Source organism: Argentina silus (assembly GCF_951799395.1).
Source record: "Argentina silus genome assembly, chromosome: 2".
In the NCBI taxonomy this organism is placed as follows: domain Eukaryota; kingdom Metazoa; phylum Chordata; class Actinopteri; order Argentiniformes; family Argentinidae; genus Argentina; species Argentina silus.
This window is the reverse complement of record NC_139656.1, coordinates 30159464-30171728: the sequence shown is the minus strand read 5'-3', so window position 1 is coordinate 30171728 and position 12265 is coordinate 30159464. Positions and strand designations below refer to the sequence as shown.

General features: G+C 39.9%; 1 protein-coding gene across 1 annotated transcript; it reads right to left on the bottom strand.

Moving 5' to 3' along the window:
• Nucleotides 1-2458: 2458 nt before the first annotated feature.
• On the bottom strand, nucleotides 2459-3529 carry gja2 (gap junction protein, alpha 2; the record flags this gene model as incomplete). The annotated part of the gene is made up of 1 exon (XM_083686775.1): nucleotides 2459-3529. One exon carries the CDS (start codon nucleotides 3527-3529, stop codon nucleotides 2459-2461), a length of 1071 nt encoding a protein of 356 aa, XP_083542901.1.
• Between the last annotated feature and the right edge of the window lie 8736 nt (nucleotides 3530-12265).

The following is a 12265-nucleotide window of genomic DNA, read 5'->3' as shown; positions in this document are numbered from 1 at the left end:
TGGAGTTGCTAGCTATCGAACGAGTGCATGAGCTGGATGATTGATTGGTATTAACGGGCCCAAAGTGTACCTAGAAAACATTCCCCAAACCATTACACCACCTCCACCATGACAGGGTGTAAAGGTGTTTCTAATAAAGTGCTCGGTGAGTGTATGTTAACCCTTAACCTGCGAGTGAAAATCTGGCTCGGTGTGAAAATTCCATTTCTGGGTTTTGATATGGCAACAATCAGAAGTATGAGTGTACGTATATTTAATGCGTTTGTATCTAGCTAGCTTTATGGATCGTAAATTACGTGTAACTTAGCTAATATGTGTTTGTATCAAGCTAGCTTTTTGTCATGTAGAGAATTACTGCAGTATTTATCAAATTAAACATTAGACAGCCATAAGCGCTGTTCAACTCGACCATTAAAATAAAATAATTTAAATCCCCCTAAAAAAATAAAAAAAAACCTGCTCCTGGCAGGGATCGAACCCTGCACCTCGCGTGTGAAAAAGAGAGCAGGGACATCTCTCATGCTACGCAGATTACGTGAGAAAGGGATACAAGTGTATATGATGATACATATTAAGTGTAATTTGTATGGATCATAAATTAACATACGTGTTGTAAGGAAACCCTAACACTTTTGAGTGATTTCGCGATTGAAAAATTGGATAACTTGCATCTAATCTAGCCAGAACATGCTGCTATTTAGCTAGCTAGCTAGCTGTTTCCCTTGCTACGTTTCGCATAACAGTTAATCAACAAGTTCATTACTCCTGCCCACAACTACTGTAGGTGGGCTCAATAAACTCAACAAAACAATCCAAATGCACACTTTTTATTACAAGATGAACGAAGGTGGAATGGTCGGATAGATGAAAAGTAATGGTTGGATAAATGTTGAAAACTATCTTTGAGGGCTGATCTGATGAGAATACTTGCAATCGCAAACTCTGTGAAAACTAAACATTTTTCAATACATTAAACGTACACATGACATTACAGACCTGGACTGGAGTAGATCAACGAATAGAGAAAGAGTAGAGTGTGTAGTAATGTAGAAATGTGCATTTAAAGAGGCATAAATTGCTTGTCAGCTTCGCATGGGCCCACTTGACAAACATCTTAGCTTCTCAAATGACAACGTGGAGTAGGGTGCATGAACACTACTCCACGAACCCTCTGAAACTAGCTATTTTAGCCGTTAAAAGGACCGGAAGAGTGCAGATATCCTTGTTAATGTACACCTCCAGTGTTCTACACACCCTACCTTGGAATTTTGCTGTGTTAATATGCCATGTAATTAATATAGTTCCCTCGAAATGCTCAATATAGTGGCCATGGTCACTAAAACTTAGTGTTGCAGTGCTCTTTAGCCAATTTAAGCACTTTGAAAAATACAGAGCAAATGTTGGACTGATGGGAGTAAACTAATGGTTAATTTGCCGTGCCCGATCTCATAGATTCTTGAGGCTTTTCACTTGAGTTGACCTTTTTTTTCCATTTGCACACATACTCCCAGTAAAGACTTCTCGACTGAGATATGACTCCTGTCCAGGGAGTAGTACCCTCTCTGGTGCCATTGGAGCTGTGAGTCAGTTTTGGGTGTTGTCTGCAGCTGACCAGGGATGTTTTGCACTGTAGACATGCCTGATCCTTGACAGACGTCATGCCCATAGGGGGCACAAAGGCGCGTGCCCTCTCAGATTCTACCCGTTTTAAATTGGATGTTAAATGAATTACTATACTTCAAAGTCTATGCACATGTTTTATCATAATTATTTAGAACAATATCCAGTAGGGGGCATGCTGGTTGACTAAAATAGCTTTAATTCTTGGGTTATGAAGTGTGACAGTTCAACTCATAAGGCATAAAACCAATGTGTATCATTCATTTAAATTACCATTGAACAGCTAAACCTGTACCGGTAGGCTTAGGTAACCTATGCATAAAATAGATTTATTTTAGACTTAAAATCAGGCATAGGGATTATGGCTTTGGATTGCAGGAAAAAGCTGTTTCAGGTGTTAGAAAAAAGCTAAATGCTCATTTTTATAGAGGGGGGGAAAGCCCCCCTTCTTCCTCACACACCTGGTGGCCCCTCCAAAATATTGGGCGCATGACGTCCCTGATCCCTGAAGAAAAACAGTTTCTATCAGTTTTACATTATTTTGTTTTATTTATCCCTTTGTCCAATCCCAAATCTACACCAATCGCTTACCCCCTATGCACTTGTGGAGATCTGAGAGGATTTGACAGATGTACGCAATATCATACACTTATTCAATTCTCTCAGATCTTCAAGTGCATAGGGGTTATCAAGTACAATCTCTGGTACACAAAAGTGTATTGTCCATTCCAGTGGAGTTGGTCATGTTTTTCCATCCCCAGCCTCGGACCCTCTGGTGTAATGTCTTCAGTATAAGGCGCATTATCCACGATGTTTGCAGAAAAGGCATAACTGACCCTCAGATCTTCAGATCATCTAGCTTGGTCTTATTATTGCTGTGCCTGCTAGATCGACTCGGTCGGCGTTGGTTCTCCATGGTGGGACTGGAATCCTTCTTCTCCTTTATGTCATCCCCCTCTGGTTTACTGTTCATCTCTACAGCCAGGTTGTCTCTGTTCTGCTTGTAAGCTACTTTGCTGTTGTAGGGGTGGTAGGCAGAGTCAGGCTCAGTCAGGCTGTACCTGGAGTCAGAGTGGTAGGGCTGAGGGGCCGGGTGATGCGTGGGGAAGTAGTTATAGTTTGGGACAAAAGGTACTACTGTGTCGCTAGGGGCCTTGGACCCTGTTTCGTACATGGACTGAGCCCGTCTGTACCTGAGGCCCTGGCGGCACTTTGTGAAGCCCAGGTGATACATCTCCACGAGGTTCAACAGCAGAGAGAGGCATGCCACTGCCAACATGAAGATGATGAAGATGGTCTTCTCTGTGGGCCGGGAGATGTAGCAGTTAACCACGTTGGGGCAGGGTGGGCGGTTACAGGTGTACATTGGCTGTAGCTCAAAGCCATACAGGAGGTACTGGGCCACGATGAAGCCCACCTCAAACAGGGTCTTGAAGATGATGTTGAAGACATAGGTGCGCAGCAGGACCCCCTGCAGACGAATACGGCCCTGGTCGTCCCGAACCGGGGCCTTCTTAGCCTTGGTTTTAGGAAGCAGCTGTTGCTTGTCATTTTGAATGGCCAACTGGGCCGACTCCTTTTGCTTCTGCTTGTTCTTCTCCTCCATGCGCACCAGGTGCAGGATGTGGCCCAGGTAGATGAGTGTGGGCGTGGACACAAAGATGATCTGCAGCACCCAGAAGCGGATGTGAGAGATGGGGAAGGTCTTGTCATAGCAGACGTTTTGACAACCAGGCTGCTTGGTGTCACAAGTAAAGCCAGACTGTTCATCGCCCCACACCTTCTCAGCAGCAGTCCCCAGCACCAGGATACGGAAGATGAAGAGCACAGTGAGCCAGACCTTGCCCACAACAGTGGAGTGCTCCTGGGCACTCTCCAATAGCTTTCCCAAAAGGTTCCAGTCCCCCATAGTGGCTCATAGGCTCAGTCTTAAAGAGAGATCCAAAACAGGAACCTGCAATCAGAATGAAAAAAGATGCACATGAAACAAATGTATATTATACTATATGCACTGTACTGTATATGAAACACAAACCATTGGATGTAATAATAGATTGGTATTGAATGGAGTTTGGAGGACTTGAATGCGCCAATGTCTTATCATTAAACCTGGGGTGGCATATACATGATTAGGCTATACATGATGTTTCTTCATTAGTTATGTATTTACCTAACTAATGAAGTCTGCATTCAAAGAAGAAAGCCAACATGTTTAGTGTGGCTAAACTAACCTTTCCAGTGCAATAATTAGTTTGGCAAAGAGATGCTGGGAGTTTTATTTGTTTGAGAGTGTTTTTCTAAATGGACCAGATTCCCTTTCATATATAATGTTCTGTGAAAACATTTGTTCAATTCATGCACAGACCAACTATCAAGCAAGCTGGGTGCATGCTTTAAAAAAGTAAGGAGAAAGTAACATGTTCATTCTTTTACACTAACAATGGCTGACAGCTGTAGTTTGTACCATCTTTGATATGACCTTGATGTAAGCCGGAGGATGAAACCTCAGACATTTGCCAAAAACGGAAAAACTGATTGTGTTTCCGTATGTGTGAAAAGTAAAATAATTCTGGGTTTCTATGCATATTTTGAGTATTCCCCTTTGTTATTCTGAGAAAAAAACATTTCCTCTGTTTGGGCGACACACCACAGGCAACAGCAGGATAACCACCCTTAAACTAACACCTGCTTCCTTTGGGAGAAAACTCTCATTCAACAAACCAACCTCACCTCACTGTAGGCAATGTGATGTGTATTGGCATTCCTTATGTGAATCTTACTTGACTCATTCCTGACATTGGTGGCATTATGACTCTAATAAAAACTGCATTCTGCATGAATCATTGTTTTTTTTGTAAATGTATTATCTCCTTATTTCGATTTGATTACTATTTACATTCATAGTGCTGACTGTTTAATTAACTGGGTACAGGGGCCATGTTTATTTCTACTATATAAAATGATAAAGGCCTACAGTTGATCTAAGGGTGATTTATAATAGCGTGTGTGACATGATAATTGGAATGTTCAACATGTGGTTGTTTATCGTCCCAAAAGGGTTGGCCTGCCATCTTTGAAAGACAGGTATGAATGCAGAATGCCTGTGGCTTGTGGACTAAATACTGATAGACTAATAAAGAAGCTCAGAGACACAACACCCAACAGGGTGCAGCTCATCTCACCCCAGATTTAGGTTACTGGTGAGTGGACACATGTTAGTAAACATAACATTGATACCAGTTTAACTCACAACTGTTTTTTTGCAAATGATCCCCACACGGATTCTAGTCCTCAGTAAGTTATTAAAATAGTGTACATGTAAATACATGGATGGGTAGGTACTTGTTTCAATATAAGACAAATTCTTACACTGTATGATGGTCTAATGTTCCTCTACAAACACACACTGGCCTGGTGTAGTAAGTATGGCACTGAAACTGTAGTCAGTTGGAGATTCCAAAATTATGACTTCCCAGTTTGACTCACTTCAGACATTGAAAATATGTGCCAGATATTTTTTACAGTATGTGCTATAAACTCTATTACAATACTACACATTGCATTTCGATAATTTTGAGGATAGGAGAACATTTTTTTAAACATCTCTACAAGTATGCAGCCCTAACAGCATGAGCAAATAACTGTCCCTTAACATGGTGCCACCAGACCCACCTTCTCATAATGCTCATCTCCAAGGAAATTGCAGATCCAGTAGTGAAGTTTCCACTTAGGTTGCTAGCACAGTTGATGCAGTGCTACTCCTGTCCCAAGAGATGCCATATCCATGGATAGTGATGACACTATACTGTAAACTTTAAGTTCTCTCAAGTAGGACCTCTGCTAGTACCCTCTTTGACTGTGTTAGTTAGCTAGGGTGAAAACACTCACTCCCTGTAGAGAATTATAAAGCCTACGGCTAAAGTGGAGTTTCTTTACGACTGAGTGGCGGCTAAGTAGTCCAATGGGGGGTGGGTTTTAGTCTTGCGTGGCATTGCTCTAAATATAATTCACTCTGAAGGGAGTGGCTTTGCTATCACACAAAGGGGGCTTGGGGGTTAGTTGAGCTAGAGTTGAAAGGTGAAGTGTTCCAAGGCCTATGGCTGTGTGAGAGGGCATCAGAAATGGAAAAGGTGGACCCCCCCTTCATTGTTATGCTTTTGATCGACTGGTAATTCCTGGTAGTCCATCAAGATTGTTGATGTGCTGACAGGAATTTCACAGTCTGTGGTGGTTATAAATTCAACAGAGGACATCCCTCCAAACAGGGAAAAACAGTTATATTTACATAACCCAAAAGAGAGACAAAACCGCTCTGTTTAGCTTGACTGACCTCTGCAAAATCACACAACTCAAAGCATTTTTATCTGTTAAGCATCAACTTGTACAGTAAGCAGTCAGATATAGCAACAGAGAACACAGCAAACATGGTCAATCGGTGGTGGTACACCTTAAAAGGCTGATATAAACATGTAAACATATAAATATATAGGCTGATATAAACATTAAGCATTAACCGTAACATGTCACTCATGTATTTAGTCATTTTCACTCTATCAAAAGATAAGTGTCTTTAGATAGCAATATCCTCAGATAACAAGATCTAAATTTGGTGGAGTTGTGAGCAGGCCTACTGTCTTACAGACAGTGAAAAAGCAGTCCCCCTGCTCAGTGGACCTCACACCTGATATCCTCTATATATGGTCTGGATCGGTGTGTTCCAGAAAAAGAGAAATGCCCTCACCCTTGCCCTTGCTACGGCCAGCTGTCCCTAAGGTGAGAATGTCGTACCCACTGACTGACCCCTCACAAGGCTACGCTATTGATAACCTGGAAGTATGCACTCTACTAGACAGCATGTGCCCTTAGTTAGGCTGCCTCAGACATGTCTTGACAGGTGGCATACCAGCTCACAGGACACCTCTGGCGTGAAAGAGGAAAGAGTACTTCTTGGATTGTGTTTTATTTAACACAATATTTGGATGGGATTTATTGTCATTTGCACTCATTGGCATTGTCACAACATGTAAATGACTCAAGAACCCATATGCCAGCATGTTTTGGTTGCTATATGTTCCCGCTGCTCTCCTGTGGCTTCCTGAGGTATTGCATCATGAAATTTAAGTTACATCACTTTGTAGAGGTGACAATAAAAACATCTATACATCTTTATAAAACATTCATGACACATTCATAAGCACTAAATAAACATGACATATCAGATAGTTCTCTCAAATGTTTTGTAATATATTTGTCATTGAGACAATATCTACAGTGCCTTTGGAAAGTATTCAGACCCCTTCACTTTTTCCACATTTTGTTGTGTTATAGACTCAATTTAAAATTGATTAAATTAAAAGAATTTGCCATCAATCCACACACAATACCCCAGAATGACAAAGGGAAAACAGGTTTTTAGAAATTTCAGTAAATTTATTAAAACTGAAATACAGAAATACCTCATGTACAGTTAGATCCATATATATTTGGACTCTGACACAATTTTTTTTTATTTTAGCTGTTTACCAAAATATATTCAAGTTACAGTTATATAATGAATATGGGCTTAAAGTGCAGCTTTAAGTACTCTCAGCTTTAATTTGAGGGTATTCATATCCAAATTGGTGGAAGGGTTTAGGAATTACAGCTCTTTTATATGTAGCCCCCTCTTTTTCAAGGGACCAAAAGTAATGAGACAATTGACTCAAAAGCTGTTTCATGGACAGGTGTGGGCTATTCCTTTGTTATTTCTTTATCAATTAAGCAGGTAAAAGGTCTGAGTTGATTCCAAGTGTGGTATTTGCATTTGGAAGCTGTTGCTGTGAACGCACAACATGCGGTCAAAGGAGCTCCCAATGCAAGTGAAACAGGCCATCCTTAGGCTGCAAAAACAAAAATATCCATCAGAGAGATAGCGGCAACATTAGGAGTGTCCAAATCAACAGTTTGGTACATCCTGAGAAAAAAATAATGCACTGGTGAGCTCGGCAACACAAAAAGGCCTGGACGTCCACGGAAGACAACAGTGGTGGATGATCGCAGGATCCTTCACATGGTAAAGAAAAACCCCTTCACAACATCCAGCTAAGTGAAGAACACTCTCCACGAGGTAGGCATATTATTATCCAAGTCTACCATAAAGAGAAGACTTCGCATGAGCAAATACAGAGGGTTCACCACAAGGTGTAAACCATTTATAAGCCTCAAGAATAGAAAGGCCAGATTAGACTTTGCTAAAAAAACATCTAAAAAAAGACAGCCCAATTCTGGAACGGCATTTTTTGGACAGATGAAACTAAGATCAACCTGTACCAGAATGAAGGGAAGAAAAAAGTATGGAGAAGGCTTGGAACTGCTCATGATCCGAAGCATACCACATCATCTATAAAACATGGTGGAGGCAGTGTGATGGCATGGGCATGCATGGTGTCCAATGGCACTGGGTCACTAGTGTTTATTGATGATGTGACAGAAGACAGAAGCAGCTGGATGAATTCTGAAGAGTTTAGGGATATACTGGCTGCAGTAAAGGCCTGGCAAAGCATCACAAAAGAGGAAACCCAGCATTTGGTGATGTCCATGGGTTCCAGACTTCAGGCAGTCATTGCCTGCAAAGGATTCTCGACAAAGTATTAAAAATGAACATTTATTTATAATTATGTTAATTTGTCCAATTACACTAGAGCCCTTGAAAGTGGGCGACTGTGTATAAAAATGGTTGCAATTCCTAAATGTTTCATCCAATATTTTTGTTCAACCCCTTGAATTAAAGCTGAAAGTCTGCCCTTCAATTGCATCTCGATCGTTTCATTTCAAATCCATTGTGGTGGTGTACAGAGCCAAAATTATGAAAATTGTGTCACTGTCCAAATATTTCCGGACCTAACTGTACATAAGTATTCAGACCTTTTGCAATGACACTCTTAAAATTAGCTAAAATGCAAAAATGTCATCAACAAATCACTCAGTAAGTTCAATTGAGTCCATCTTAATGCAAAGATAATAGTTAATGTAATTTTAGAATTAATATCTTTGTTTTTATAGGGTCTCTGATTTGCATAGGAATCAATTACACACTGTGTAGATTAGGTTATGTCACGACCAACTCAGCAAATTTCATAATTTTCTCTTGATCCTGACAAACTCCCCAGTCCCTGCCAGTGACAAACATACCCATAACTTGATGCAGCTACCACTATTCTTCACACGAGAGATGGTGCGGAAACTGCATTGCATGTGCTGGATTTGCACCAAACTTAATGCTTTGTAGTAAAACCAAATAAACACATTTCCAGCCACTTTCTTTGCTGTATCATTTGAATTCATTGTTGCAAACACAATTATGGATATGAGATAGATTATTTTCCATTAAGGGATTCTTTTTGGCCACTTGGTTATAGACCAGTTTTGTAGAGTGACTGAGATGATGTTGTCCCATCGACTGTGCTTTTTCCTCATCACCATTCAACTTTGTAGATTTTTGTAAGTCTCCCCAGGCCTCAGGGTCGCATTCCTGAGCAGTTTTGTTCCTCTCCATTTGCTCAGTTTGTAATGACAACCTGATCCACACAGTGTGTAATTGATTCCTATGCAAATCAGAGACACCACTGTTCCAAATCAATATGAATGTTTAGTTCTAAGTGTGTGTTTTGGAAATAACTGTAAGCTGTCTGTGATAGGAGTGTATCGCCCACCATCTGCTCATCATACTGCTCTTGATAAATAAGGTCGTATAAATATATAGACAGTGGTGTTTCTGCTAATGGCATCAGCAAGCACTGTCCAATAGCCTGTATTAGAGATGAAAGGATAAACAAATCTGCTCCATGCTTCCTTACAAAAATACATTTTAAACATTTGAATGAGCAAGGTTTTTTACATGATCTTTATTGGTCGAATCTTTCCCTTATCAGCTGCATACCTGACCCCTAGTTGGCACTAGAACATTTCTCATCTATATTTATATCTCTGACAGACAAACATGCCTCCTTTAAATGCCAGAACTAAGAGCCAAGGATTATATAACTAATCCTTAGAACTTTAGAACTTTCAGATCTCCATTTATTGAGAAACCAGGCCTGGGCCAAAGCTAGAAAAACGGACTCAGTAGCTGATTGGCAGGTTTTCAGACAACAAAGAAATAGATGCACCTCATCAATTAAGAAAGTTGAGCAAAGCTACTTCCTAAGTGCTATCTCGGAATCTACTGGTGATCCTACAACATTTTGGAGAATAGTTAACTCTCTGAAGCATGGAAATTCCTCTTCCTCCCTAACGAAGGAAGTTTTGTTAGACTCTGGCCTCATTACAAAGAAAATTGAGATAAGTAATGTCTTTAATCAGCATTTTATCTTGGCAGGCTTTTTATTTGAGAGAAATGGTGGTTTGGCTGACCCTGGTCAGACGGTCCCCAAGGTTTGGAAGGCAGCCCATGTACTCCCTCTCCATAAAGGTGGTGACCCCTCCGACCTAGATAACTACCACCCAGTAGCCAAGCTATCTCACCTTTCCAAAGTATTAGAGTCCATGGGCAGCTTAAAACCTTTTTTATCTTCTCCTTCTATTCTATTGCGCACCAATCTGGCTTTAGACCTGGTCATAGCACAGTTTCAGCTGCTACGCTTGTCTTAGATGATGTGTTAAATTGCCTAGATCAGAAAAAACATTGTGCTGCCTTATTTATAGATCTCTCCAAGGCATTAGATACGGTGGACCATTACCTACTAATTTAGAGGTTGTCTGAAATAGGCCTGGATCAGGCTTCATGTAGCTGGTTTGAAAATGATTTAACGGACAGAACACAGTGTGTCTTAACTGATGGTGTTAAATCAGGTTTTCAGGACAAGAAACAAAGGGTGTCCCACAAGGATCGATTCTTGGTCTGGTTCTTTTTACTATTTACATTAACAATATTGGATTATCTGTAAATAATTGTAACCTGCATTTATATACCAATGACACTGTTGTATATGCTATTGCCCCTGCGATTGACCAGGCCCTTTCTGAGATACAGTCTGCATTTACTGTCCTAGAGAAAGCATTTGTTGGGCTTAAGTTGGTACTTAACACTGGAAAAAACAAATATATGTTATTTTCCAAATCACAGAAAAATTTATCGGATTTATGCATATGTGCTTTGGGTGGTGCCCCCATTGAGTTATAAATAGCTGCACATTTGGTTTGACAAAGACTTGATGTTTAGAAAAAATGCAGAGGAGCTTGTTAAAAAAAGCTAAGATTTAAGGTGGGCTTCTTTTATAGGATTAGATTTAGCCTTTCCCTGAACAGCAGAAAGCGGAATCAACCTTCATGCCAGTGCTTGATTATTGTGATATCATCTACCAAAATGCAGTAGCCACTATTCTTAAACCATCTACCATAGCGCCCTTCGCTTTATCACAGATGATAGTTTTAATACTCATCATTGCATACTTTATCAAAAGGTTGGCTGGACCTTGTTAAAGTCCCATAGATCTCTTCATTACTCCCTTTTTGTGTATGAATCCCTACTGCATAAACTCCTGGCTTAGCTAACCTCATTATTGAAATTCAAGAACATAAATTACCTAACTTGTTCTCAGAGTTGGTTAACTCTTGAGGTTCCTCGGGTCTCAACCGAATTGGGTAAATCCGCTTTTAGTTGTGGTGCTGGAACAATCTACAAAAAACATTACAGTTGGTTGTTCTGGTTCCACTCAGGCAATTTAGGGTGTTGATTAAGGACCTCTTTGGTGAAGGATGTGATTGTTTCTCTTGATACACTGTGCTTTATATGATGTATTGATTTCTGTATTTAATTGTGTTGTACTTTTTGGTTGTTGTTTTGTAATTGTATGGATATTGTGGACAGAGTGCACCTGCAAAAGAGGCCTTGGTTTCAGTGTGTTTTCCCCTGTATAAATAAAGGTAAAAAAAAATTGTCAATGTGACTTACATTATGGTGCAATGTAGAATATTATACAATTTGATAGTCTCTGTAGCTAGCTCTGTAACTGTTACAATTGCTGTATTTAGTGCTTGAGGATGTTATAGTAAATTGTTATTGTATATAGTTATTGTAAATTGTTAAAGAAAATATACTTGGATTGAAAATAAGAGAGTTGAAATGCTCTCACCATACTCAAAAACAACCTTTAACTAACTGTATGTCAGATGATGTAGATGATAAATCACATTTTACAATCACAAATGAGGACAGACTGATTTGAGATGAGAGTTGATGTACTGACCCTTTTTGCCTAATATCCCATACACTGTAATGACAACACAATAAAGATACATAGGCAGGAGCCTGTAAGATATTAACAGAAACAGACTTCATTTTGACATCACGTTATTAGGAATGTATACTTTTATTAGCTACAGCAATTGTTTATGAATCTCTGTGCAAGACATCCACTATGGCATTGAAATGCATAGTATACAATCAAACAGGAACGAAAGTACTGTGTACATTGTGAAATAAAAATGAAAGTATCATAAATGTGTCTTTCACATCTCTCTCACTCACTGTCACTCACACACTCACAACAGTTTTAAAGCAGCAATCTATTTGATGGTAAAAAAACAACAACCATGAGAGCTCATGAGAACCAGGAGACACATTTTCTCAGTCACTATCCATTCTATTCTATTCTGTTACAGTATA